Below are 27,758 nucleotides of genomic sequence, written 5' to 3'. Positions count from 1 at the left end.
TTAATGATTTCTTAAGGTCGCTTTCAGTTTTAATGATTACATGGCTCCTGAGGCTTTTTTTTCTTTTCAACAAATCAACGGATGTATATGGAGTATAAAGCTCAGAAGAACCTCCGGTAGTTTATAAGATCTCATACTACTTTCAAGCATCTTACAACCTATTGGGATGGATAGCTTAACTAAAAGACATGAAAAATACAATCAAGTGCTCAATAGTGTACCACAGATTCCAAATGCTGTAGGAATTCAGAGAAGAGAGAGAGATCACTGCAACTTTTTGAACAGACAGTGACGTGGTCTTAGGAAAAATCCCTTTAGCAGTTGTGTGGGTGATGAATTGGAGTAGAGAGATACTTGAAGCAGGAAGACCAATTTGAAGACCATTGCAATAGTGCAGGGAAAAGGTGGTGAGAGCCTGAACTAGGTTGGCATCTGTGTGAGTAGAGAGAAGGGAAGTACTGAGGGGGAGAAGGATTGGAAAGAAGGATAAAGAATAGGTTTAGGCAGGGTAAGGTATGAGAGAGATGGAATGATAGGAGGGTGTAATCAGATAACAGAATTTCTGCATTCTTGTCCAAAGAAGTAGAATTGTTGTGGATGATAACAGCATCGAGCCATGATCATGCCTGTGTATAGCTGAGGTAGAATAAATGAGCAGGTGTTGGGAGTTGAATAGATTGAGGAACAGGGTAGCTTGGTGTTTGAAGGAACATCAACATGTATATTGAAGTCCCATCGTAAAAAGGCAAGTGTTGGGATGGAAAAGTAGAATGTAAGAGAGCCCTGAACTCATTGAGAATAGAGAGAAAATGTCCTTGGCGTCAGCTATTAGGATCTGGATTGATTGAAAAATTTGGATAGAGTGAACCTCAAAGGAGAAGTTGAGTGATGGGCTGATGGGCAGCAGAGAGTAGAATCTCAGGTAGCTCTAGGAGGAAAGGAAAACTCTCAGGTTAATTTGAGGTCAATTCCCATATAGTAGAGGCAGCCACAAAGTAGTGGCTAGAGAGCTTCAGGAGGACTTGGGTTCAAGTCCAGTCCCTGACATATAGTAACTAGGGATATCATTTAACCTCTCAGGGCCTCAGGCAACTTTCTGAGACTATTAGTTGCAGAGCAGGTGCCAATCTACATTGGCAAAGGAAGTTCTGAGTGTTCCCTACACCAATGAAACTGCAGGTCTGGTTAAAAAAAAAGAAAAGGAAAACAACATATGGTAGAGACAGAGACATAAATACTGACATATGTTCATTGTATTCTCTCTCTTTCCCAATACATACAAATATATTAGCATATTCTCTCATATTTACTCTCATTAATATGTATGACATATCCGTACATTCCAACAGATACTTAGACAAACATCTACTCATAAATACACAAATGTACATATATCTGATTCACAAATGTTCTAATTGAGCTATGGGTTTATTATTCTTTCTCAGGATGCAGATCACAAACATAGCCATATCTATACATGAAATAAAGAAATATACACATATCTATAATTGTACATGTACACACACATATCCATGGAATTTAGCGGCAACTGGGCAGTGCAGTAGATAGAGCATTTGACCTAAAATTAGGAAGTTCTGAGTTCAAATCCAGACTTACGCACTAACTAGCTGTATGACTCCAGGCAAGTCATTTAACCTCTTTATGCTTCAGTTTCCTCATCTGCAAAATGAGAATTATAATAGCACTTTCTTCCCAGGGTTGTTGTGAGTATAAAATGAGATAATATTTGTTTTTTCATCCGATCTTTCACTCTTTTTCCTTTTATTGGATTGTTTAATCCATTCACATTTAAGGTTACAAGAATTAAGTTTATATTTTCCTCCATATGGTTATGTTTTCCAGGTTATGATTTTTCCCTTCCTCTGCTGTAAACACAATACTATGCTCCTTCAGTTACTTTACCTTAATCTTTTTTTTAGGATGGCCCTGTTCCCACTGGCTCTTTTCCCCTTTTCCTTCATCATCTTCTCTTGTTTATTATGCCTTTCTTTTGGGGGTTTTTGCTTATTAGTTCCTTTTTCTCTCCTGCTTTTATCTATCCTCCCTTTTTTCCCTCTCAGTTAATCAAGTAGGTTCTTTGTTCTCCTCCCTTCTAACTAGTCTAGCCCATTAATATCTTTAAATCTCATGTTTGCACCCCTTTCCAAAAAAGATTTCTCTCACTGTCTTCATTATCTGTCCTTTCTTTCTCTTTCTATTCTAGACCCTCACTCTCTAATTCATGACTCCTCTAATTATCTGATTTCTTTCTTTTCTCTGTATTCCTTATGCAATCAAAGCTTTCAAAGTATCTGTTCTAGGCTCTCCTTTCTTGTCATTGCCCTGTAGAGCTTGCCTCATGTATTCCCCTTTTCTATTCCCAGAGCAAGCCAATCATTACAGGTGTCAGAGAAGACACTAATCTATGGTAGGGCCTCTCCCCACTCAACCACCCTGATTTCTAGCCTATCGTCTATACCTTCCCCTGGTTACCTTTTTTTTTTTTGCCCGTTTGCCTCAAAATCTCCTCCCTGGGCCCACAGTCTCCAGCTTCCCAGATGGCAATTGCCCCCAGGAATTCCAACACCTCCTTCCTAAGGTAGGATAAGTAGACTTTTCAATAGCCAAATCCCCCAGGCCACAGTTAACACTAGGTCTCCATCTCCCTTCATAGACTATCTCTCTTCTCCCAGAGGAGCATTCATCAATGGAACACCCACCACCAGAACAAGACATCCTTCCTTTCCTTCCATTTTCAATCCTTCCTTCCTCGTCCTTATCTATACTCCTATAGGTTGTTCTCTTTCTAAGGTCACAGGGTCACCCACCCCCTCATTGCTAGCCTTAGTTTTTACCCCATATATTAGGAAGGCAGAATTTATGATTTCAAAGAGAATCTCATATGTGCCTAAAAGGTCCGGAACCGCAGGATATAAGGAATTCTCTAGGCAGAAGGCAGGAGAACTAAAGCATGTATTTACACTCCACAGTAACAATCCCACAAACCAGCGTCCCCATTTTGATATTTTCATCAAAAGCTTCCAGGCCCAATAAGTCCGCCTCACAAGAGTAACTAGGAGGCCACAGAGAAGCGAGATGGTATAAGGCAAAATCGTATACATGCTTCCCCTCTACGGTAAGAAGATTACCCACTAGCCTCTAGTCAGCTCTGCTACCGGCAGCTCAGCTTCGGCTGTAGGCGTCTCTGGCTCCAACCGGAAAAGGAAAGGAGGATCTTCAAGCTGTCCTCTCCCCTCTTATAGAGTTTTTGACATCATCAAGCGCTGCCTGAACGACCAGGGCCGATAGGTTCTTGACTTGGCCCCTCCCCCAGCGTAGACCACGTTAACACACCTCCCCTCAGCCAGCGCCACGACTCATCACACAGGAAGCTCTGGTCCTGCCCCGGAAGAGCAAGCCCCAGCGTCCAGGGAAGCTCAACGAGGCAAGCTGAGTCATTCAAAGAAAACAAAGTCCATTCTGGCTACACCCCAGCACATCATACATTCCTCTCTATCCACCTGCTCCCTTCTCTACCTTTTGTGTGTCCTTTCATGTTGCAATGTATTACCACAAAAGACATTGATCCACCTGTATGCAGGGTGTCACCATGCTCTGTCCATAATGTCCCCTGCCTGCTTCTTCCATGTGACCTCTACCAGATTGCCATCTTCACCCCATCTCCTTGTGTACATTTAGAAAGAAGTTTCTTAGTGGTCTCTCTGCTATAATTATGTTGCTGCTCTTGTTGCTGTTCTCAACCGCTGCATTTATTTACTCTTCCTGCATTTCTGTTGTTTGAGAAGCAAATAATCTCTTCAGCTCTGCTTTTCTTTCTTGAAATGTTTCAAATGCCTTTTTGTTATTGAATGTCTATCTTTTTTCATTTATGAAACTCAGATTTGTAGGGTAGGTCATCCTGGACTGCATCCTGAGCTCCAGTACTCTTCAGAACACATCATTCCGTTTCCTCCTACGTCTTTTGATAGATCCAGAATAGTTTATGTTGTTCAAATTTCCATTCTTTTATATTTGAAGGTCCTTCTCTTGACTACTTACAGAACTTGTTGTTTCTGAATTGAATTGTTAAATTTAACCACTGTGTGTCTTGGAGTTTGGAGCCTTTTGTTCTGGGGATGATCTATGAATTCTTTCAATTGGTATTTCATTTTTTATGCTCAAAAGTTCTGGGCAATTCTCTTCTGTCGTTTCCTTCATTATAAGTTTTTTGTCCTCTTGTACCCTTCTGGGAGATCTGCGATCCTTACATTTTCTTTACAAATCCTGTCTCCTAGATCAGTATGTTTTGCTTGCATAGTAAGCACATTTTCTTTTAATTTTTTTTATTATTGTTTCTCTTCTAGGTTGACCTTCACTTCTGTATATTTGCATTCACAATCTATTGTTCTTTCTTTTGTTTATTTGGTGAAACTTGCCATGGCAGATCCAGTTTTCCTATTCCGCCCATTATTATTGCTCTTCAGACCATGAATTTTGCTCTCATAACTCTCATTTCTCTTTTGAGCCACTCAGGAACAATGTGTTATTCCACGTTCTCCAGACATTCTATCGTGTTGGATCATTTTCCTTTGTTTTGCAGTATTTATTTATAGATGCCTGAACTCATTTACTAGATCCAAAGACCATATTTCCTTCTGTTGTTAATGTTTTCCCTGTTAATTTATCTTCTTTATATTAAAGGTGTTTGAGATCTTCAATTATATCTTTGTACCGCCCCCCCCCCTTTCCTCTATTCACTTACTGACTCTCTCCTCTCTGATGATGGTTTCCTTGGGAGCTAGATTTCAAAGTGTTTCAACTCCTTCCCATGCTGGGCAATTCACAGTTCACCAGCCTAGGTCTCTGCCCCAAGTGACCTTCGAGTGCTCAGAACTGGCCCCAGCTAGATATTGTGCTGTTTCCCTCAAGCTTAGTGGAGTGCTGCATACAACACTCCCCTCTTCCCATAAATATTGTCCTGTACTGTTGACCTGTTCTACTTTCTCGGTTCCTCAGTTCTCTGGCCCAGCACCAGCAGTTCAGAGAGCTGTCCTGCTAGACAGGATTGCCCACCCCCCACACCAGCAGTTCAGAGTTTTGGAGTGCTAATGCCACAGAAGTTACAGCTCTGACAAGTTTTTGCTCCAGAAGGGCTGCAGCTACTCTGACTGTCTGTCATGGCCTTGGCAAACTTCTGTAGCGCAAATCCAGGCTCTCAATAGCACTAGAAAGAGGGAAGGGGGACCATAGTGTCGGGATGGGTTTCATTTTAGGTTTGTGTATCAGGTCCTTGTGTCTGCTAGGGCAGTCTTACTGACCTTAGCATGGGAGGGGGAAAAAGGTTTATAAATAAGCTTAATCAGTTCATGGGTTTGTTTTTTTTTTTAATCTTCTTTTGAAATCTGGGTATCCTAGACCATGGAAATTGCTGAAATTGTTTTATCTTTGTCTCATAATTTATTTTTTAGAGAGGTTTAAGAGGTCATGGAGATGTAAGAAAATATCTAGTTTTCTATCTTCTTGCTCATATGACTCAGAAATTTCAAAATTAGATATTTGTAAAATACTTTGTAAACCTTGCCAGTTATTTCAAAAATACAGTACCAATATAATAATCACATTTAAAAAGCACTTTATAGTTTAAAAAGCACATTGCTCGTAACAACTTAAGGTAAGTAGTGCAAATATCATACCCATTAGAATGGCAGAAGTAGCACAAAAGGGGGATAAAATTTGGTGCTAGAAGTGGGCACTTGTGTCATTGGTGGTACTGAGGACTGGTGCATGCACTTTGGAAAGCAGTATGGCCTTTTACAATAAGAATAAGAAAATTAATCATTCCTTTGACTGGTTTGTATAGATAGAAAAGAAAAAAAAGAAGCCTATCTATATGGGAATATTTATAACAGCTTTTTTGTTACAGTAAAAATCTTTTAAAATGTCTGTCATAATATTAGGGAATAAATGAATAAGTTATGATGTATCAGCATAATTGGATATTGTAGTGCCATAAAAACAACTGCAAAGCATATAAGGAATTTTCAAAGACCTATATAGAATAATACGAAGCAAGAATAACAGAGACAACTACATTCACTGATTGCAGCTATATAAAAAGCAGAAAGCGGGGCAAGGGGTGGGTGGACATGGAAATGGACTGACAGAGTAAGTATATCTTTTGTTTGTTTATTCATTTGGTTTAACTTTTTTAAGTGTTAGGAGTTTATGTGGAATGTTGTTCTAGACCTTATAGGTGTATTTTATTGTCATTATTGATGGTTATTGGGGTTATAATAAAGATGTAAAGGAAAAATTGAAAAGAAAAAGAAGTAAAATAACCAACAAAACAGCCATGGGTCGCCATGGCTTCATTTTCCTGTATCCATTTACTAGAATTGGTATTGAGTAGTGAAAAATAGTTAGCCAAAAGAGAAGGAATGAGGAAAACAACAGCAACAAGGCTGGCATTTTTATAGGTTTTTAAAATGCTTTGCAAATATTACCTTGCTTTATCCTCACAACAACAACCTTGCGAGGCTGGTGCTATTTTTGTCTCATTTTACCAATAAGGAAACTGAGGCAGATAGAGGTTAAGTCATTTACCTAAAGTCATACAGCTGGTAAGTGTCTGAGACAGGATTTGAACTCAGATTTTCCCAATTCCAGGTCCAGTACTGTATCTACTGCACCACCTTGCCACCTGGATAAAAGCAAAAGACCTGGATATTTGAAAGTTGGATGACATTCCTTGAATAATCAATAATTGACAATATTGGATCTTTTCATACCCTTTAAAATAAAAATCAATTGAAAAATATTTAATACCTGTTTTATGCAAGGCACTATATCTCATGAGCTTCATATATTCTCATCATCATTGATTTTTTTAAAATGTTTTCAGATATCATTTCAGTTTTTCTTATTTCTTCTGTTGCTGGTTTGTCTCCTTTCAAGTTCCTCAATTATTCTCCCTTCACTATTTTGTATAAGGTCAAAGATTTTTGATTTAAAGCCAGAAGAGATTATAAAGGCCAACTATAGTTTCTTTCCTTTTCTTTATGGGGAACCTGTGGCACTTGAGGACCTAGAGGGCCACACGTAGCCTTGAGGCTGCAGGTTCCCCACCCCTAGCTAGGCTAACCTCCCTTTCTCCCTCCTAGAAATCCTATCTACAATACCCTTGACAGGTGGTCATCCATCATCCAAGCTCTGCTGGAAAGACTGATCTTTGATAGCAGCTGCTATCCCCAGAACAGCTAAGGGTAGAATCTATATTCATATACATGATTGAATCTTTTAATTCCCATGATGGCAGTGAAAAGTATGGAGTAGTAGATGGTTAGAACAGGACTGACCATCCAGCCCGGCCTCCACATTTGGTACATGAAGAGACAGAGAGAGGACCATCTCACTGAGACTTTTTTTTTTTAAAGGGCTTTTAAAAATTGTTTTTATTGCATGGCATACTAAGTCACACTCTTTATTTGCTTATCCTAGATATTTGAAGAAAGAAGAATCCTGCTTGGAAAATGGGTAACCCTGTAAAATATACATATTTCTAGAGTTTAAGTAAATATGTAATTAATTATCTTTCAACAATGGAATCCAGTGCTTCAGCAGCGACTCAAAGTAAGGATGAAAAAAGGGTAAAAATGAGGACATTTTTAAAGGAGTGAGTCACCTTGTGCCCTAGCTTCTCTCTGGCAATCAGTAATGCTGATGAGGAGCTCAAATTTTCCATCTTTAATACTTTGAAATAGCCTTGGCTTATGGGACCATTTTTACCTATTCACATAAAAGCAAAAGGCATATCCTTTTTGTCAATGCTTATTGCTGAGATACAGTAAGTAATTGCTTATTGGAGTGCCCCAACCATATCATATACTTCCTCTCAGGGGAAACATATGATATGGCTGGGGCACTCCAGTAAGTGGCACATTTTGTTGCTCAGTTAAGATTCCTAAAGCGTAGGCCTGACCATACCATTCTCCTGCTTAATAAACTCCAATGGCTCCTAACTACCTCTAGGATAAAATACAAGCACTTTTGTTTGACACTTTAAAGCCCTTCACAATCTGGGTCCAGTTTACCTTTCCAGGGTTATTATCCATTACTACCCTTCATATACTCTACAATTCAGCTATACCGATCTGCTTGTTTCAAGTGCACAACTGCTCCGTTTCCCATCTCTGAGCTTTTGCACAATCTGTCCTTCACCTCAAATGCCCTCCCTCCCTACTACTCCCACTTAGAATCCCAAGCTTCCTTAGACCTTCCTTTAAAATATGTAGCTTAATTGCTGGGAGGCCCATCCTGATACTCAGTTGCTAGTTCTCTACCTTGTCCTCTCAAATTACTTTGTATCTATTTTATAGTTCCTTACCTTTGTATGTGTTGCCTCTACCCCCCCCCACCAAGAATGTAAACTCTTTGTGAACGGAGATAGCTTACTTTTTATCTTTGCACCCCTGGTACCCAGCTCAATTTCTACACATAGCAGGTGAATTATAAATGTTTGATGCATGAAGGAAACTGTTGATACTCAGATCCCAGGATAAGAATATTTATATAGATTATTTGGGTTTTGTTGTTACATGATTGATTGTTATTTTTAATAAGTTGTTTTTCCCCTCTTTTGGACCTTAAATTAACTTGACTCTAGTTTCCAAAAGCTTACTATATAAATTGACTTATCTAGAATGAGGCACTTGGGTTAAATACCCATTCTGTTAGTTTTAAATTTCAAAGAGAGCCCTAAATTGATAAAGAGCAGGGACCCTGTGTCCTCCAACTGGTCAGACAGATCTTATTAATACTACTTCATGTCATGATGATCAATTTTCTTTAACTAGTATCTGATGTTTATACACTGGCTACCTGCTCATCTATTTTCTTTTATACCCACATCAATTCACTCGCATTCATTTATACATACATACATATGTATGTATATACACACACACAAATATATATATATATATATGTCACCACATACGATAACACATAAAGATTGTTTTTAAAGATGTTTTCCATTCACTTTGTGCTACACTTTTTATTTTGTTTTCAAGAGTGTGTGTATTCTTCAATACTTCAAGAATCAGTGAATCCATCTATGTGGGTTCTTCCTCCACCAATACAGATTGCAGCTCCTCTATAGCTTAATAGGCTTCCAGAGTTGCCAGGGTTGAAATTTTGTCTCCTTGCAACTAATTTAGTGATGTGCCTCTAAACTTAGCTAGGCTGGCTTTAGGTAGGCTAATCTTTAGACAGAGACAGAGTCCATTCCCCATCCCATATTTGAAGCTCTTCCAACTGAGGTCGTTTTTGTTTAGCCTTCAAGAACTCAGCTTAACCTCACTGCCACAATGAGTAAGATTTTAGTTTTAATCATATATGGTGTTTATATTCAATGTGGTACAGCAGCAAGAAGGGTCAACTTGGATTCAGGGAGTCTGGGTTCAAATGCTGATTTTGATGCTTACTGCCTACAGGACGTTGAACAGGTTTCTAGCTCTCAGTTTCCTCATCTATGAAGTGATAGGGTTGGATCAGAAGACTTTTAAAGACCCTTCTAGTTCTAGAACTATGATCCTCTGACCTTGAGAGTAATTTAGGTTAGAAGACATCAATTATAGATCATGGTTTCATTCAACATCCATTCATTATTGATTTATTCAACATTCATCATCCATCATATCTATCCTATTTAATATATCAATTTAATCTATAATAGTTAATATTTAATATCTATCATGTTTCACATGATAGTTATTATCTATCATAGTTAATATAATTCTATTTAATATAATTTATTCAGAGTTTATCCTATTTAATCTATCTTATTTAATTAATTATAGCATAGGAAAATGTATAGTAGGATAGTAGAAGTCAGGACATCTGAGTCCTAGTTCTGGTTCAGCTGTTAACTTGCTTTGTGGCCTTGGGCAAGTTGTTGATACTCTTGGACCATTCATCCATAAAATGTTATTGGAGGTGGTGCAGTGGATAGAACACTGGGCCTGGAGTCAGGAAGACTCCTCTTCCTGAGTTCAAATCTGGCTTCAAGACACTTACTAGCTGTGTGACCGTAGGCAAGTCGCTTAATCCTGTTTGCCTTGGTTCCTCATCTGTAAAAAGAACTGGAGAAAGAAATGGCAAACCATCCAAGTATCTTTGCCAAGAAAACCCCAGATGGTGTCAACAAAGAGTTGGAGAGTTGGACTGGACTGAACAACAACAAAGAGAACTCTGTGATCCTAATCTGTTTTCAACAAATGATTTGTTTAATTTATTAATAGCTGCTATCTTCTTAAAGAATATTAGCAGGTCAAAACAGTTTTTGAGCCAGGGAAAGTGATAACCACATTTATTTACTTTTTATTCCCAAAGCTAATTATTTTAAGCACTTATTTGGTATGCTAAGAACTCCTGATAAGGGAATTCAAAATATACCTTTAGATAAGCAAAGTGAAGGATTAGGGAGAGAGTGTCAATATTTTATCTTGATGGCTATTTCCTGGTTGACACCTGCACTTTACAGATAGCTTCCCACGTTTGGTAATAGCATACCTTAAGAGGGAAGAATTAAGACAAATTCTAAGAAGATTGAGACAAAAATAAGAGAAAGTGGTCCTTGTTAAAGGCCAGCCTTAGCTAAGTACAAGTTTGCAGTAGACCATGTTTATCTTTGGGGTGATAGAAGGTCCACTCTCCACTGGCTCGGTGCTCACCCTGGATTCCCATCTCCCTGAGCCTGCCTTCCCCTGGGCCTTGCATTATTCTCTAGCCTCCCCAGCCCAGCATGTCCACCGGTGTCTCCTTTTGTCTCCCAGATCCTTCCCACCGCCCCTTCAGCGAATTGTCTGAGCTGTCTGCCACTTTGATTTGAAGCATATCTGTTCTATCACATATGAACCAAGTTCTCCATGCTAAATGGAGAAGGAATAGGCTTATAGTGTATGTACTTCCCCCAGATGATAGTTTAACACTGCCCTTCCAGAGATAATCCTTACTTCTCTGTTGAATATTCTTATGGCATGACCAAGAAATAATAGCTAGCATTTTAAGGGCTTTCCATTTGATCTTCACAACCTATGAGACAGGTGCCATTATTATCCCATTGTACAGATGAGGAAACAGGTTGACAAAAATTAACTTTCTCAAGGTCACCCAGCTAGTGTGTGAGACAGATCTTGCTAACCCTAAGCCCAATACTCTATCCATTGTACTGCCTAGCTAGCTCTGATATCAGTAGGAGGTACTAGAGTGGGGAGAAAATCTGAGGACAGGCAGAATCTTTTCATGTATCCCCAATCACAATGTGTGGCTGCCTGCCTACTTTACCTGTGTCTAAAGTCTGTTTTAGGTCAGCTCAGAGATTTAAAAATAAAGTGAACTTCTGGCCCCCTGTGTATCACAGTGCTAGAATTTAGAGCTGGAAAGAACTTTAAGTATTATTAAGTTCAATCTCTTCTTACACACAATGAAACAGGCCTAGAGAGAGGAAGCACAAGGTCATGCAGGTAGTAAGTAGTCCAGTCAGGATTCCAACTTAGTCCCTCCGATTCCAAATGCAGTGTGCTTTTCTCTCTGTGGCACTAAAAGCAATAAAGTCTTGGTTTCCTTTCTGGAGATTACCCTACTTTCCTAGATTTGACCCAGCCACTGGGAAATCTGAAAAATATCCTCTACCCTATTAATGTGGCTGTAGAGAGGATTCCTTCTATGGGGGAAGGGAAAAGAGGTAAGAGTGTAATTGAAGCCTCTTATAAAGGTCCCTTCCAGTTCTGAGATTCTAAATTTCTAGAATCTTCTCATCTTTGCTCTGTAGGTGGTAATGAAAGAGGCTTACAGGTCCAGCTTTGACTCCATCTCTGTCATTCTCTGTGTTCATGGACTAATCTGCTGCTTCACTGCCTTAATGAGGACACTAGGAGCACTGGTGACCAAGAGAGAAGGGGGGGAGAATGATGCAGGAGAAAGGCAGAAGGGCAGCTTTTAAAGCCCTTCATACTCTGGCTCCTGACTGCATTTCTAGGCTTATTTTATATTACTTCTGTTCATACATTTTGTTGTCCAGTCAAACTGGCCAATTTCATCTCCCCCCTTTGCAAAGCCTAGAATGCACTTTCCTCACTGGGTGCTTTCTCCTCAAATGATCAAGTATACACTTCTCTATCTACATGTTGTATCCCCATCCCACACCTCACCCCAGTAGAACATAAATTCCTAGAGGGCAGGGATTGTTTTTTGCTTTATTTTGTTTTTGTGTCCCCTAACTCCAGCACCCAGCACAATGTCTTGCCCATTGTTTTGTGGGGGGTTTTTGGTGGTGGAGAAAGGTCTAGACCTGTGATTTCATTGGTGTGGACAATTCCCAGTGAGGGAGTCCCTCTACCAAAGCATATGGTCAACTCCTCTGCATTCTATAGTCTCAGTGGGTTGCCTAAGGGTACTGAGAGGTAAAGTTACTTGCCTAGGGTCACTCAGCCATTGAGTATCAAAAGCTAGACTTGAACCCAAATTTTTCCGACAGAGACTTGCTCTCTACCTAAGCAATAGTGCCTTTTACCTTGCACATGGAAAGTTCTCAGTAATGCTTCTTGAGAGAGGGAAAGAGGTTGCACAATTTGCAGATGTTCTTTGCTCTAGTGAACAAATTTAAAAAAAAAACAGCAAAAGTGCTGCTATTGCTGCCTATGACATTGTTTGTGGCCCTTTCCCTGGAGCCCCCTTCTTTAACACCCCACCCCATTTCCATTTTGGACCATTCTCCAAGGGCACTCACAATTCAAAACAGGAGGTATCTTTTTTTTTTAAGAGAGCAGAAGGAATGCCAAAAAGAAGCGCAGACAGGCATCTTTGATGAGCAGGGTTGACAATAGGGTCTTCTCTAGGCAAAACTGTGAAATAACCAAACTTTATCCTTCTCATCTTCCTTTACCTCTTCTCCCCTCTTCCTCTCCAGTAGGTACCTAGTACCCATTAGGTACTTTTGCTCTCCTCTCTCTGGAACCAGCCATCCCTAAAAGGAGCTAATAGCAGTTGTTTATATTTTCCTATGAATCTAACTCATTATGTTACTCCTTGATATAATCATACTTAAAGCTTTATCTTTTAAATGTGGCATCAAAGGCTTTGTCCCCCATTCAAGAATTTTTTTTTAGTCTATGAGCAGCTGGAGAAGAGGTTTGTTGAGGTTTTTTTTCCATATCAGGAGTGTGTGTGTGTGTGTGTGTGTGTGTGTGTGTGTGTATGTGTGTGTGTGTTTCATTGTAAAAGACCCTTCTCTGGAAATTATCCCTCATAAGTTTATGCCATATTTACTGTGTAAGGCTGGCCCCAACTGGCAGATCTTGGGCAACTGCCAGCTGTGAGCTCAAGAGAAGAAGCCATTCATATTCAGAGATTCATTTACCCAAATTCACACAAACAATAGATGGGGCTAAGTGGGAAAGTGAGCAGAGTGAAGAGAACACAAGAGGCTAATGGGAGGGTCATTTAGCAAATGGAATTTTTCTGCTCCAGACTCTTGCTTCTCTTCCCTATTAATGAATCTCTAGAGTCATATTAAATCTGTAGGTGATTTGCTTTTCTTTGTTGGTATTTTTTTTTCTCTTTCAGTTTGACAAGTGGACAGATGCTCAGAGGAGAAGAATCTTGACAGGCTTGTTTGAGCAATGCTCTCTGTCCCAGCAAAAGTTCTGCAGTCGACAACTGCAGGAAAGAATTCCAGCAGAAGCAGTGGATTTCACGACCAAGCTCCCCAGGGTGTTGTCTTTGTACATCTTTTCTTTCCTAGACCCCCGAAGTCTCTGTCGATGTGCGCAGGTAAAGCGAATAAGCAATACTGAGCACTTTGGGAGAAGGGCCCTATAAAAACCTCATAAATGAAAGATATTTTAATAAAAATCAAGTTGTAAAGCCTTTGGCATAGCAGTATTCTGATTCATCTAGCCGTAGCTAGGTGGCACAGTAGTTAGAGCTGTAGATTTGGAGTCAGGAAGAACTGAATTCAAATTTGCCTGTAAATATTTTTTAGTTTTATGACCCTGGGCAAGTCTTTCTTCACTTTAAAAATGGGGCGGCTAAGTGGCACAATGGATAGAGTGCTGGGCTTGAAGTCAGAAAGACTCATCTTCCTGAGTTCAAATCTCACCTCAGACACTTACAAGCTGTATGATCCTGGGCAAGTCACTTAATCCTATTTGCCCAAGTTTTCTCCTCTGTAAAACTAGCTAAAGAAAGAAATGACAAACCAAACCGGTATCCTTGCCAAGGAAAACCTCAAACGGGGTTACAGAGCATTGGACACAACAGAAAGAAACAAATGAACAACAACAAAACAAATGAAAAGCAACAATAATAGGACCTACCTCCTAGGGTTGTTGTGAAGGTAAAATGATATAATATTTGTAAATCATTTTGCAAAGCTTAGCATGCTATAAAATGCTAGCTATTATATATGTAGTTCCCATTAATTCTCAAATTCTTCAGCCTGGGACTTGTTCTTTTATGGGCAAGAATTACACCCTAAAATACCTGAAGATATTAGACTGGGTAAAGCATTTTTAAAATACCAGAGGGAGCCTGAGAATGAACTGAAAAACTAAAATACTTACTGTCTCTAATTTTACAATTTTTATAAATTCTACAGTCTTTCATCTGCCTATTCCCCAAACATCTAAACAGTGGTTCATATTATTTGAAGAAGAAGCCAATCTAGTCATCTAACTTTTTAAAAATCTCGATTTATCATTTAATCTGGGATAGAAACTCCTTCCTACTGATGCCTATATGTGTTGTCAGAGACAAGATACTAACCCAGATCTTCTTGACTCTAAGATCAGCCCTTTATTCACTACATCACATTGCCTTTCCTGATCCAACTAAATAAAAGTAAATATTCAACTGCACATACAACCACTAAAGATCCACCTTCCCACCCCAAAAGTTGCCCAGTCCCTATGATTTCTACTCTATATTTTTTCCCTTTATGTTGTCTGACTTACCCTTCTCACCATGGTACAAAATGGGAGGAATCTTCACAACAGACCTGGCTTGCCTCTCCCTAAGTGTCTCCAGGGCCACACATCACACACTCTCAAGACAGGCCAGTGGAAACTTTGAGCTTCTTTCCTTATGCAGTACTCCTATTTGATGGGAAAAGGGCTTACTTTGATACTGTGTTGAATGGATCCACGATTTCATCAAACATAGATAGCCCTTCCATTGGTGTAGATAACATCCTATCCATGCCTTACCATTCTGTATTTTTCTTCTCTATGCCTTTCCTTAAATACTCCAAAAAGGAGTCACTCCATGAACTTTAGACCTTCCTAATTCTTTAGAGCTTTTAATGTTTCATGGAGTACCAGTGAAGTACTTGTCCATCTGTTACCTCTTATTCTCAGGATGTGACTGATTCACCCCTTTCCTTGTTATTCATGTCCTCAGTGATTTGTATATCATTTCTTGCGTGCCTGCCATCGGTGCTAAGATGTATAGTTTATTTATACCCATTATGCATTTTCCATTGTCCTTCAGGCCCCTGGAATTTTGACCCTTCTTAGATCTTAACGTTCCATGCTTCACAGCTACATAGCAACCCTAGGAGAATATTAATGTGAAAAAGATGGGCTTTTGTGGCACCCAATAAACCTTGGGTTTATTGAAAGAACTGTGTAATTTCCTGAATGTCAGCCAACCTGATCTTCTGCTATTCAATTGTGGGCCCAGTTCATTGTCCCTCTAACTGCATTTCATAACTAGGCAATATTAATCCAATCAGTTCACAGGATCATAGATTTAGAGCTGAAAGGGACCTCAGAAATTATCAAATCCAGCCCCTGTATTTTATAGCTGAGGAAAGTGAAACCCAAAGGTTGTAATTTGCCCAGAGTCACACAGATATTAACTGCCTGAGATGGGGTTAGATCCCTAGATCTTTCTGATTCCAGCTCTAGCAGTCTGTCCACCATACTGGGCCACCTCTCCAATCAACAAGAATTTATTCAATGTTTTTTATGTGCCAAGCACTGCCCTAAGCCCTAGGGATACCAAAAAAAAAGGCAAAATAGCTTCTGCTCTCAAGGAATTTATCTTCTAATGGGGGAAACCACTTATATAGATAGTTATGTGAGAGATGTACAGAGAAGGTGGAAATATTAGCTGCTGAGGGACCAGGGAAGGGCCTCCCCTAGGACTTAGCATTTGAGATGAGTCTTAAAAGAAGCCAGAGATTTTAAGAGCCATAGATGAGGAGGGAGGCATTTTAGGCTTGAGAGGCAACCACTGCAAAAGAAGAGAAATGAGAAATAAAGAACTGTGGGCAAGGAACAGGAAATAGGCCAAGATGACTAGAACTCGGTATGGTCAGAGAGAAAAAACTGTAAGAAGACTGGAAAAGGTAGGAAGGGGGGTCAGGTTATGATGAGCTTTTAAATGCTGAACAAAGGAGTTTGTATTTGATCCTAAAGGTATTAGGAAGCCACTGGAGTTTATTGAGTAAGGGGATGACGTGAATCTGTGCTTTAGGAAAATCACTGTGTAGATCTGTGCAGAATGGGGTAAGAATTTGGGACAAGGAATCCACTGAAAAGGCATTGTAATAGTCCAGGTGTGAGGCAATGAAGGCCTGCAGGCTGTGTTAGGGGTAAGAAGGAAATGTGTGTGAGAGATTTTGTGGAGATAGAAAGATTGGCAGCTGATTGGATATATGGATTAAGTGAAGAACCAAGAATGACTCTAAGGCTTTGAACCTGGAAAACTGGGAGAATGGTGGTATTTTTGTTAATAACTGGGAATTTCAGAAGAGGCTTGGATTTGGCGGCAGGCGGGGGGAGCAGGGGGAAGATAATGAGTTCTGTTTTGGACATGTTGAGTTTGAGATAGCTTTGGGTTAGAGAAATCCAGTTTGAAATGTTCAACAAGTACTTAATGTGACTAGAGTTCAGGAGAGAGTTTAGGACAGGATATATAGATCTTACTATTATCAACATAGAGATGTGGTGGTGATAAGATATCAAGTGAGATAGTACACAGAGAAAAGAGGGCCTAGGATGAGGCCGTGGGAGATTGGGCATGACACGGACAAAGACCTTTTGTGGATTGTTCTACAGATATTTGGGGTGGGGATAGCTATAGGCCCCACTGAGAAGGCCCTGTAGTATTCCAGGACACAATACTATAATCACAGTATCATCTAGAACCAGGAGCTTTCAAAGTACCTCACTGTGTTTTGGGAATCCTTCTCTTTAGATTTTGAGCAGGACATCTTCCATGACAATGACAAACATCTTTAGTGAGCATACATTTCCATGTTTTATACCTTAATGTTGATAATCAGAGGATTATTGAACAAAGTTATCTCTGTGGTTACACTTGTTGGGGGGCTCTTATTGTACAATCTTAAGATATGCATGGGAGAGGTTTAGTGGAAGCAAAGTCTTTAAGACTGAATTTTGCCCTATTGAATCAAATGCTTTCAGTAAGGAACAAGTGATAGAGTGGGATCTTGTCTTCTCTATCAACAAGTATTTATTAACCCACTGTATGCTAAGCCCTTTGCTAGGTACTAGGGATTCAGATACAATGAATAAAATAATTCTTATTTAAGAATTATGTACCTCTTAGTTGCATACCTAAAGACGTGGCCTACTATTGGAAACGTCTGTGAAATATCACTTGTTCTGTTCTCATGTTTTCATCGGACATACTCTCAATGTTTATATAGATGATTTCCACAGAGAAAATAGGCCTAAAGATTTCACAGAAGTGCAAAAGGGTCAGTAATTCTTATCTGAACTTGAGCAAGTCACTTCCCTTATCTAGGCCTCATTTTCCTCATCTATAATTTATAAAAATAATTTCTTCATCTATAAATTAGGATCTGTAGTCCAAAGTTCTAAGATTCTTTCGTCTGGGAATCAGGGATTCTTAACCTTTTGTATATGACATGGACCTTCTGGTAGTCTATGCCCCCTTCTCAGAACAATAATTTTAAGTGCATAAAATAAAATACATAGGGTTACAAAGGAAGCCAATTATATTGAAATTCTGTTATCAAAATATTAAGCAGACTTACAGACTCCAGGTTAAGAACTCCTGGTCTAGATCTTCTTTTGCTGCTGCCCTGCTATGTGGCACTGCTTTTAGTAATAGATTTCAATACCTTGGTGTCCATAGGAGCTGTATTTATGAACATTTCTGATATAAGTAACCATAGGTTTCTGTTTTATCATAACATCACCATTTAGTCCATAGTCATAGACTGGACAACAGACATTCCTCACTTGTTTTTTTTTATTGTTAGTTCAATATCCTGTGAGTAATCATGGATCTCACTGAGGAAGCCGTGTAATGTTGCTTGATGCAACCAACACAATATTATTTGTAAACAGAAACATCTATAAGACCTCATAATTTCTAGCAGGACTTCTTAATGTGGGATCCATGGAAGAAATCTGTAGATAGATTTCAGGGGGGTCTATGAACTTAGGTGGGAAAAAATGACATCTTTATTTTTACTAACCTCTAAATGAAATGTAACATTTATTCTAAGAAGGGGCAAGTAAGCTTGACTAGATTGCTCAAAGGATCGATGACACATTAAAGGCTAAGAACACCAGATCCCTGAGATAACTGTCTTTCATTTGGATCCTCCCTGACAACATAAAACAATCTCCCAAGGCTTCGTCCTAGGTCCTCTTTTCTCCGTGTACTATCGCACTTGATACCTTATCACCACCATGTCTCTATGTTGATAATAGTAAGATATATCCTGATTGACAAGCATCTTTAGCAAGGATAAAGTCCCATTTTATGACTCACTTAACAATAATCAGAGGATCGTTGAACAGTTAGTTATATCTGTGGCTGTAAGAGAGACATATACATAAGAGATACCTTGATGGAGGAGAAATTTAAAGCTGCATTTTACTCAATAAACTCCAGCAACTCTTTATCAATCAGCCAGTTAACCAACAAGCATTTATTAAGCAGCTAGCTAGGTAGCGCAGTGGGTAGAGCAATGGGCTTGGAATCTGGAAGATTCATCTTCATGAGTTCACATCTGGCCTCAGACATTTATTAGCTGTGTGACCCTGGACAAGTCACTTCACCCTGTTTGCCTCAGTTCCTCATCTGTAAAAATGATTCGGAGAAGGAAAGAACAAACCACTTAGTATCTTTGCCAAGAAAACCCCAAAATGAGGTCATAGAGGGTTGGACATGACTGAACATCATACATTTATTAAGCACCTACTATATGCTAGGTACTGAGGTACAAATACAAAAAAAGTGAAACGATCCCTGTCTTCAAAGAACTTATATTCAATCGGGGAGGTGACACGTACACACATAATTATGAATAAAATAAATGCAAGGCAATTTTTGTGGGGAAGCCCTAGTAAATTGGTGGTTGGGACAGTGAGGTGGCCCAGTGGATAGAGCATTGGGCTTGGACTCAGGAAGACTCATCTTCCTGAGTTCAAATCTGTGTGACTCTGGGCAAGTCCCTTAACTCTGTTTGCCTCAGTTTCCTCATCTGTAAAATGAACTGGAGAAGGAAATAGCAAGCCATTCCAGTATCTTTGCCAAGAAAACCCCAAATGGGGTCACAAAGAGTCAGACACAGCTGAAAAACAATTGAATAAGAACTAGCAAATGGCAGGCATGGGAACAGCTTCATGTAGTAGATGACATTTAAACTGAATTTTGAAGGAAACGAGGTAATCTGGGAGGTAGAAGTAAGAGGAAAGGCATTCCAGGCCAGTGCGAACGCATGGAAATGGCAGATGCCTGTCACATGTGAGAAACAGCAAGGCTAGTTAGGTTGGAGCATTGAGTATGTAAAGGGGAATAATGTCCAATAAACCTAGAAAGGTAGAGTGGAGCCCCCTTACCTCCAGAATCAAACACCAACCACTCTGTTTAGCACTGAAAGTCTTTCACAATATGGCTCTAGACTACTTTTCCAGCCTTACTACCCTCTAGCCAGACTAACCTGTCACTTCTCACACACATTTACATCTCCTGTCTCCATGACTTTTTCCAGGCTGTTAGGCATGCCTAGAATGCCTCCCTCCTCACCTCCACCTACTTCAAAGTTCAGCTCACAAGTTATCTTATACATGAGGCCTTTACTAATCTCCCCAGTTTCTGGTGTCCCCTCCAGCAGAAATTCCCTTGTATTTATTTTATTTACATCTTATCTAAACATATATGTGTAAATATCATCTCTCCCAAAGAATGTGAGTGCTTTGTGCTCTGTAGCTGGTTAATTTTTTTTGTCTTTGTATCACCTGTGGCTTGTACAGTGCCTGGTACATAATAGATGCTTAATAAGTACTTGCTTGATTGATTAATTAATTGGTGCAAAGTCAAATGTGGTATCTTTTGAAAATCAGCAAACAATAAATATAGCAGGATTTTATAGTCTCTATATCTTTCATGATTATATAGATACCATTTTCTATAGAAAATCATTGTGAAAGCACAGCTGTTTCCTTCTCATACTTTCATCAGTAATATCCTTGAGCATTCTCATGAAGATTTTATAAAGTAGGCCTGTGAGTCAGTCAAAATGAGTGATTTCTGGATGGCATTTTGAGGGGTAGTAATATCATCTGTGATTTTTTTTTACATTGTCTTGGTATCTTTCCTTCCCTGAGATAAGACTGCGTGGCAGATACCTTCTGAGGGGTAGGTGCTTAATAAGCGCTTGTTGAATTTAATGGAATGGAATTAAAGATTATGTTGCTTCCAACAGAGAAACAGATTTCCTCTGTGTGTATTTGGACTCATCTGGCTGTTTCTCCCAGTTTCATCATCTTAAATGCTGTTTCTACTTCCTTGCATGGCATTTTAGGGCCTGAGGCATCAGGGTTCAAATATAGTAATTCCACTATGTTTAATATTTAATATTTCTTCATAGAATCTACTATGTTTGATATTTAGTGTTTCTTCATAGAAACCTTAACAAATCTGTTCCAGTTTCTATCTATTTGTTATTTTCCTGCCATTTTCATTTGTGTAAATAATCTTAGGATGACTCATTTGGGTCTCACACCAAGCTTTTTGTTGACTTGGTTTTGCTTCCACTATTTTTGGATGTTTTATGAGGCAATATTATGCACACTATTCTGCCATCTTCCTCCATGGTATTTTACAGACAAGTTTGTATTCTAAATCTGTGGGGTTTTTGGTTGTTGTGTCTTTCTACCTGGTAAGGAGATCAGCTGTTTGTTAGCTAAAGCACTTTCTTCTGATCTGTTCCTTGTAGTGACATTTTTATATCAGTTAATTAATTAACCAAACAGTAAGTAAATATTTATTAAGTACCTATCGTGTAAGCTTTGCTAAGTTAAACTTTTATGGAAATGTGACAATTGGAGTCAGTATTTTTCCTTCTCTGCTCATCCCTGCCTCATTCTTTTGGTATTGACAGCTCTTTTCAATAAAATAGGTTGAAGTTGTTTACTCTCTGAAGTAAAACATTTAAGATACAAAAAAATTTTAAGTCAGCAATCTAACATTTATTTAGTCTCTAGTAAATGAGAAGTGGTCATCTTTTGCAACCAGCATAAACTTACAGAACTTGAAACTTAGTTATAGGCCTGCTGTATACATTTTTAAGCCAAAAAATGCTTACATACTCAACATATTCAACCTCTTCCAAATATCAGCTTCCTACTGACTCCTTCAGCGAAAGTTGATAAACCACAGGTAGACAGTCTAGCTGGATGTGAAGCAGATGCATTGATTAATGGAGTCATTTATGCTTGTGAGGACTACTTTGTTTAAAAAAAAACCCACAAACAAATCATCTTTTGAACAGCTTTCATAGAACCTACTTTTATTTGGCAATAGGATTTAGCTTGTAAAGTAACCTTACCAACGAAGGCTGAGAAACTTATGTTTTGTAGGCAGAGATCTAATTTTAGATATTTGCCTTCCTCAACCCCTCCCCGAATTGGTGCCTGGAGTCAGGTTGCAGAACCAACTCAGAATCCGTTCTGGAGTGTTTGCACTGTGAGTGGAAAGGAGGGGAGAGGCAAGCTGAGTTTCGTTTTGTTCTACCATCAGCCTTGCCCCTTTACCTACAAAAATCCCATTGTCCCTAAGGCCAAAAGAAAAAAACAACAGCTTAGGTTTCAAACTCTCAGAAAGTCCAGAAATAAGTAGGAAGAGAGGTTGGTGGGGTTGGCCTGCCTCCTCTTCCCTCAAAGCTTCTTGCTTCACTGCTGAGAGGCTAGGGAGGAGGGGCTGGGCTCCATTTCATCTCCAGGTCAAACAGGCTTGGAATGTGGTTTCTCTTCTCCCTTGCCTGGCCCTCCCTGTTAGAATCCTTCCCCACCCCCATCCCCCACCCCAATGCTCCCCCTCTCCTATCTCCCCTTTTCTCCTTCTGGCTCTTGGATCACTTTTTTTCCTACTTTCTCTTTTTGAAGTATTGAATTCTTTCTAATCCTCCCTTAATGCCTGATATTTCCCTCCACTGCCTCAGGTCGTGCTCTGAACACTGTATTTTTTTTTTAAATGCTGACTGATTGGAATTTTGGTAATTTTTATTTAGCTCATCTTGAAATGGGGAGGGCTTTTTAAAAAGTGGAGGAGAGGTGGTGTTTTCCTGCAGCTAGATTGAGTCTATAAATTTCTGGGGAGGGGAGGAGAGGGAGGAGAGAATTAGCAAAACTCTTAGGGCTCTGCAAGAACAAAGAGGCTATATGATCTTTGGATCTGCCCTCTACTTGTCAATGGACCCATTCAAAACCTGCAGTCTATTGTCTTTACTGTAAATACTCCCACACACAGGCCAGCCTCCTTCAGTGTTTGTTTAGTACCCACAGGCTAGCCGGGACTGTGCTACAGGGCTTTGGCAGGAAGATGGGGGTTGGGAAGAGAGGCTAGAAAATAAAAGATTCTATCCCTACCAGATGAGATAGGATCTATGCTGTAGAGCTAATGATACTATATATATATATATGGTAACAGGCCGGTCAAGTCAAGGCTGTAAGGATGTTCTCCCTCTCCCTCTCCCTCTCTCTCTCTCTCTCTCTCTTTCTCTCTCTCTCTCTCTCTCTCTCTCTCAGTGCTACAGTGCTATTTAACCTGGTCCACGGGTAGATTTCAAGGAGTCGATGAACTTGGATGAGAAAAAAAATTACATCTTTATTACATCTAATTGAAATTTTGCATTTTCTCCAATCTTGAATGTAGTTAATAAAATGCTTTTCTGAGAATAGGCCCATGAGCTTCACTAGACTGTCGTGACCCTCCAAAAGGTTAAGAACATCCAGACTAGAAAAACTTCCTGTTGGAGGTGGCCATGAGACTTCATTCTGAAGAAGGCAAGGGCATTTGGGAAAGCCTGTTGCAAGTTGGTGAGAGCTTAGGTGAAGGGCTCAGCCCTGAGAAGGGGGCTAGGGAGTGACATTGTCCTTACTTTTTTCAGGTGAGCTGGCACTGGAAGAACCTGACTGAATTGGATCAGCTCTGGATGCGCAAGTGTTTGCGTTTTAACTGGTGCATCAATTTCTCTCCAACCCCGTTTGAACAGGGGGTGTGGAAGAAACACTATATCGAGATGGTGAAAGAACTTCATATTACTAAGCCCAAGGTAGATAGAAAGAAAAAGCAGCAAAAATAAGACTTCACATATCATTAAAGAGGTCTGGAACTAAAAATGTGGTAGAATCAAGCCGAAAGTTGTTGATTTTCAGTATTTTGGTGATGAAAACCCAGTGGTTTATAGCTTCATACCAGTTAGAACTATTCATCGAAATTCAGCCACCTGTCAATTCTCAGTGATCAAGACTTTCCTAGATCCCCATAGCACAGCAGTATGCACTTGTCCCAGTAACAAGGTCCAGGAGCTACAGTCAGCTGGGCACCAGGCAATTGTGGATTGGAACCGTGGATAATTTGCAAGGGTATTCCTAGTGTGAGAATTCCCTCCATCAAAGCAGATTACAACTATGATGAGACCAAGGGTGGGAAACCTGTGGCCTCAAGGCCACATGTGGCTTTCTGGGTCTTTTTGACTGAGTCCAAGTTTTACAAAACACATTTTTTGTTAAGGGGATTTGTTCTGTAAAGTTTGGATTCAGTTGAAGGGCTGCACTTAAGGACCTAGAAGGCCATTTGTGATCTCAAGGCCCCAGGTTCCCCATCTCTGACTAAACCATGACTAACTAAGTGAATTGTTCAGGGTTCTACAACTAAGTATCAGAGGCAAAATTTAAACCCTTGTCTTTCTTGATTTTAACCCAGTACTCTTAACTAGTACCCAGTGCTGCCTCTGCTAATAAAAGAGAAATAATCTGAAGTCAGCTGCACTTATGATGGCGCAGTGAATAAAGTGCTGGGCCTGGGATCAGGAAGACTCATCTTCATGAGTTCATATCTGGCTTCAGACAACTTACTAGCTGAATGACCCTGGGCAAGTCACATAACCCTGTTTGTTTCAGTTCCCCTTCTGTAAAATGAGCTGGAGAAGGAAATGGCAAACTGCTCTAGTATCTTTAAGAAAACCCCAAATGGGGTCAGAGAAGAGTCAGATATGACTGAAATGACTCAACAACAAAATTCAGAGCTTTTGATAATTCTACCTACATAGGCTTGATCTTTTAAGATTGTACTATTTGTGAAGAAAAGGTTTGCTGAACGCATTTGTAAAGTAGAGAGAGAAGACTTTATTTAGCATATTCATCAATTCAATTCACATTAACTGTGCTAGGTTCTGCTGCTGTATTCACATCAGTATTTTTTATGTAAACACATACTTCTAATCACAAATGTTTAATCATTTTATTAAAACCAGCAGGAAGAATTATATTGTGAATAGCTGGCATTACTCTGTGTTCTTGAAAGTCCTATAGCATCATTTCTCTAAGAACTCTTCTATACTCCAACTTCCACTAATGCAGGAAGGAAACAACATTTTTTTTAAAGCACCTACTATGTGCCAGGTACTATGCTAAATGCTTCACAAATTTATCTAATTTGATCCTTACAACAACCCTGGGAGATAGGTGCTATTTTAATCCCCATTTTGCAGTTGAGGAAGCTGAGGCAGACAGCCGTCAAGTGACTTTCCCCAAGGTCACACAGCTAGTTCCCCCGTTGAGTCTGAGTCAATGAAGTTTATCATATTTATAATACTGTATTGCTCTGTTGAGCCATAGCTTGGCAAAGTAGATAAATAAAGAGGTCTCAGGAAGGCCCAGGGGTCAAATCCTACTTGTGGCATATACTAGCTTTGTGACTGTGGGCAAGTCTCTGTTGGTCCCTAATCACCCAGAGCCATTCTCCATTGTGTTTAGCATATCCCATCCTCTTCCAGGGCAGCTAGGCGGCAAGGACCACCACCACCAGCACCAACAACAACAATAAGAAGCAACAATAGATGGCGCAGTAGATAGAGTGCTGGGCCTGGAGTCAGGAAGACTCGCTTCCCTGAGTTCGAGTCTGGCCTCAGACGCTAGCTTCGTGACCCTGGGCAAGTCAGTTAACCCTGTTTGCCTCAGCTTCCTCCTCTGTCAGACAAGCTAGAAAAGGAAATGGCGAACCACTCCAGTATCTCTACCAAGAAAACCCCAAAGGGGTTGCGGAGAGTCAGACACAACTGAAAAACAACTGAATTGAATTCTCAAAGACATAAATTGCCAGGCAGTTGCAGAGCTGCAATAGTAGAGGGAGATTCCTCATAGATAAAATCCAGTTCTGAACCACCCTCACCATTTGCTATATGATAATTACTGCATTTATGTCTATATTACTGTAGAATCTCAACAGTGTGTTTTATATATATATATATATATATATATATATATATATATATATATATATATATATATATATATATATATATGTATATTCTGTTTTTAGGGAAGGGGAATAAGCACTTATATAGTGCCTACTATATGCCAGGCACTGTGCTAAGCGATTTACAGATAGTGTCTCATTTAATCCTCACAATAACCCTGGAAGGTAGGTGCCGTTATTATTCCCGTCTTACAGTTAAAGAAACAAGCACACAGGTTAAATGACTTGCCTAGAATCACACAGCTAATGAGTGCTGAGGATGGATTTGAACTCAGGTCTTCCTGACTCCAGGCAAGTGCTCTTTCCGCTGCACCAAGTAGCTACTTCTGTACTTCTCTTTCAGGGGATAAATGGTCCAGGAGTAACTTTGGCCTAACCCCTCAGTACCCTCCTGGTGTTTTGTGGATAACCAGTAGGAAAACTCTAAGCATCTTCCCTGAGGATATTATCTGTTTTGTTGTTGTTGAGTCATTTCAGTCGTGATCCCATTTAGATACACAAGCACAAAAAGCTTTTCACAAAGTAGCTGTGTCCCCATTGCGATATGCAAATCAAAGTTTTAAAAATCAGATAACATTTTCGAAGCCCAAAGGGAGCTTGCTGATTGGTTGGAGAAACCTTGGAGCTAATTATGAGAAAGTGCCTTCTCCCCACCCCAGCTGTCTGTTTTGTACATTCTGATTGCATCGGGATCTTCTCAAAGCAGGACACACCTATATTTTTATTACAATAACAAACGCTTAATAGATTCTTAGAGCATTAAAGATGAACTGGGGTTATCTTGTGAGGAAAGTATTTTGTAAAATTTTTAAATGCTATATAAATGTGATCTGTTCTTAGCTCAAACTGCCTCTAAATAAGTAGCCGTGCCCAGATTCAAAGCCAGGTCTACTGGCTGCAAATCTAATGCCTTTAACTGCAGACCACACTGCCTGATAAAATGCAAATGAGAATGACTTTGCCAGATTCCTCCAAGCTGAGGTCAGCAGCAGGTTGGGACAGGATTGGGAGCAGTTTAATTTAGACTAATAGAGACTCCCATCAGAGGCCACTGTAGGAGTCTTGAACATTTTACTTTACCACCAGGTCTTTCATTTTTACCACAAAGAGGAAGAGAGAAAGTCTTTCTATTATATACCCAAGAATATCAGAAATCCCCTACAGAAACATCTCCATCAAATTGCAGAGAATGTTTCTGGGGGTCGACTAAAGAACAAAAGTGGTTTGAGATTCTGTTGCTTCTGACAGTTGGTAACAATGGTTACCTGGTGAGATCAGTGAAATGCCTAGATGCAACCGATGTTGGGTGGGTGCTCTTCCCAAGGGTGTTCTAACAAGTATTGTATTATTATGGATATTTTTATGATACTTTTAAAATTGCAATCATTTTACCTGTATCTCATTGGAATCTCACAACAGCCCCATGAGATAGGTACTAAGGGGTATTATTATCTCTCTTTTTACAGATGAGGAAACTAAGGCGGCTAGATGGTACAACAGAGGGAGTACTGGGTCTGGAGTCTGGAAGACCTGAGTGCAAATTAGCCTCAGACACTTAGTAGCTGTGTGACCCTGGGCAGGTCACTTAACCCTGTTTGCCTCAGTTTTCTCATCTGTAAAATGAGCTGGAGAAGGAAATGGCGAACCACTCGAGGATCTTTGCCAAGAAAACCCCAAATGGGGTTACAGAGAGTCGGACACGATGGAAACAACCGAACGATAATGACAACAAAATGAGGATCATAGTAATACCTACTTACCTCGAAGTGTTGTTGTAAGGATCAAATGAGATATTTGTAAAGCACTTGGCGCAGTGTGTGGCACGCAGTAGACACTCTAAAAATGTTTATTCACTTCTCTTTCCTCCCCCTAGTCCCCATCCCTCAAGGCTCAGACAGGTTAAGTGACTCACTTCTAGTCACACAGCTGTG

At 39.8% G+C, this 27,758-nt stretch overlaps 1 protein-coding gene across 1 annotated transcript in view; it reads left to right on the top strand.

Moving 5' to 3' along the window:
* The window catches only part of FBXO16 (F-box protein 16), a 52,493-nt gene that overhangs the window by 5,174 nt on the left and 19,561 nt on the right, over window positions 1-27,758 (top strand). The window contains exons 2-4 of the mRNA XM_036751317.1: window positions 7,498-7,533; window positions 13,624-13,830; window positions 23,456-23,620. Coding sequence (XP_036607212.1) covers window positions 7,498-7,533; window positions 13,624-13,830; window positions 23,456-23,620 — 408 coding nt within the window. The remainder of the gene's footprint in view (window positions 1-7,497; window positions 7,534-13,623; window positions 13,831-23,455; window positions 23,621-27,758) is intronic.

The sequence above is a fragment of the Trichosurus vulpecula genome, chromosome 3 (assembly GCF_011100635.1).
Source record: "Trichosurus vulpecula isolate mTriVul1 chromosome 3, mTriVul1.pri, whole genome shotgun sequence".
Lineage (NCBI taxonomy): Eukaryota > Metazoa > Chordata > Mammalia > Diprotodontia > Phalangeridae > Trichosurus > Trichosurus vulpecula.
Note: the sequence above shows the minus strand (reverse complement) of the source record. Positions and strands in the feature narration are given on the sequence as shown.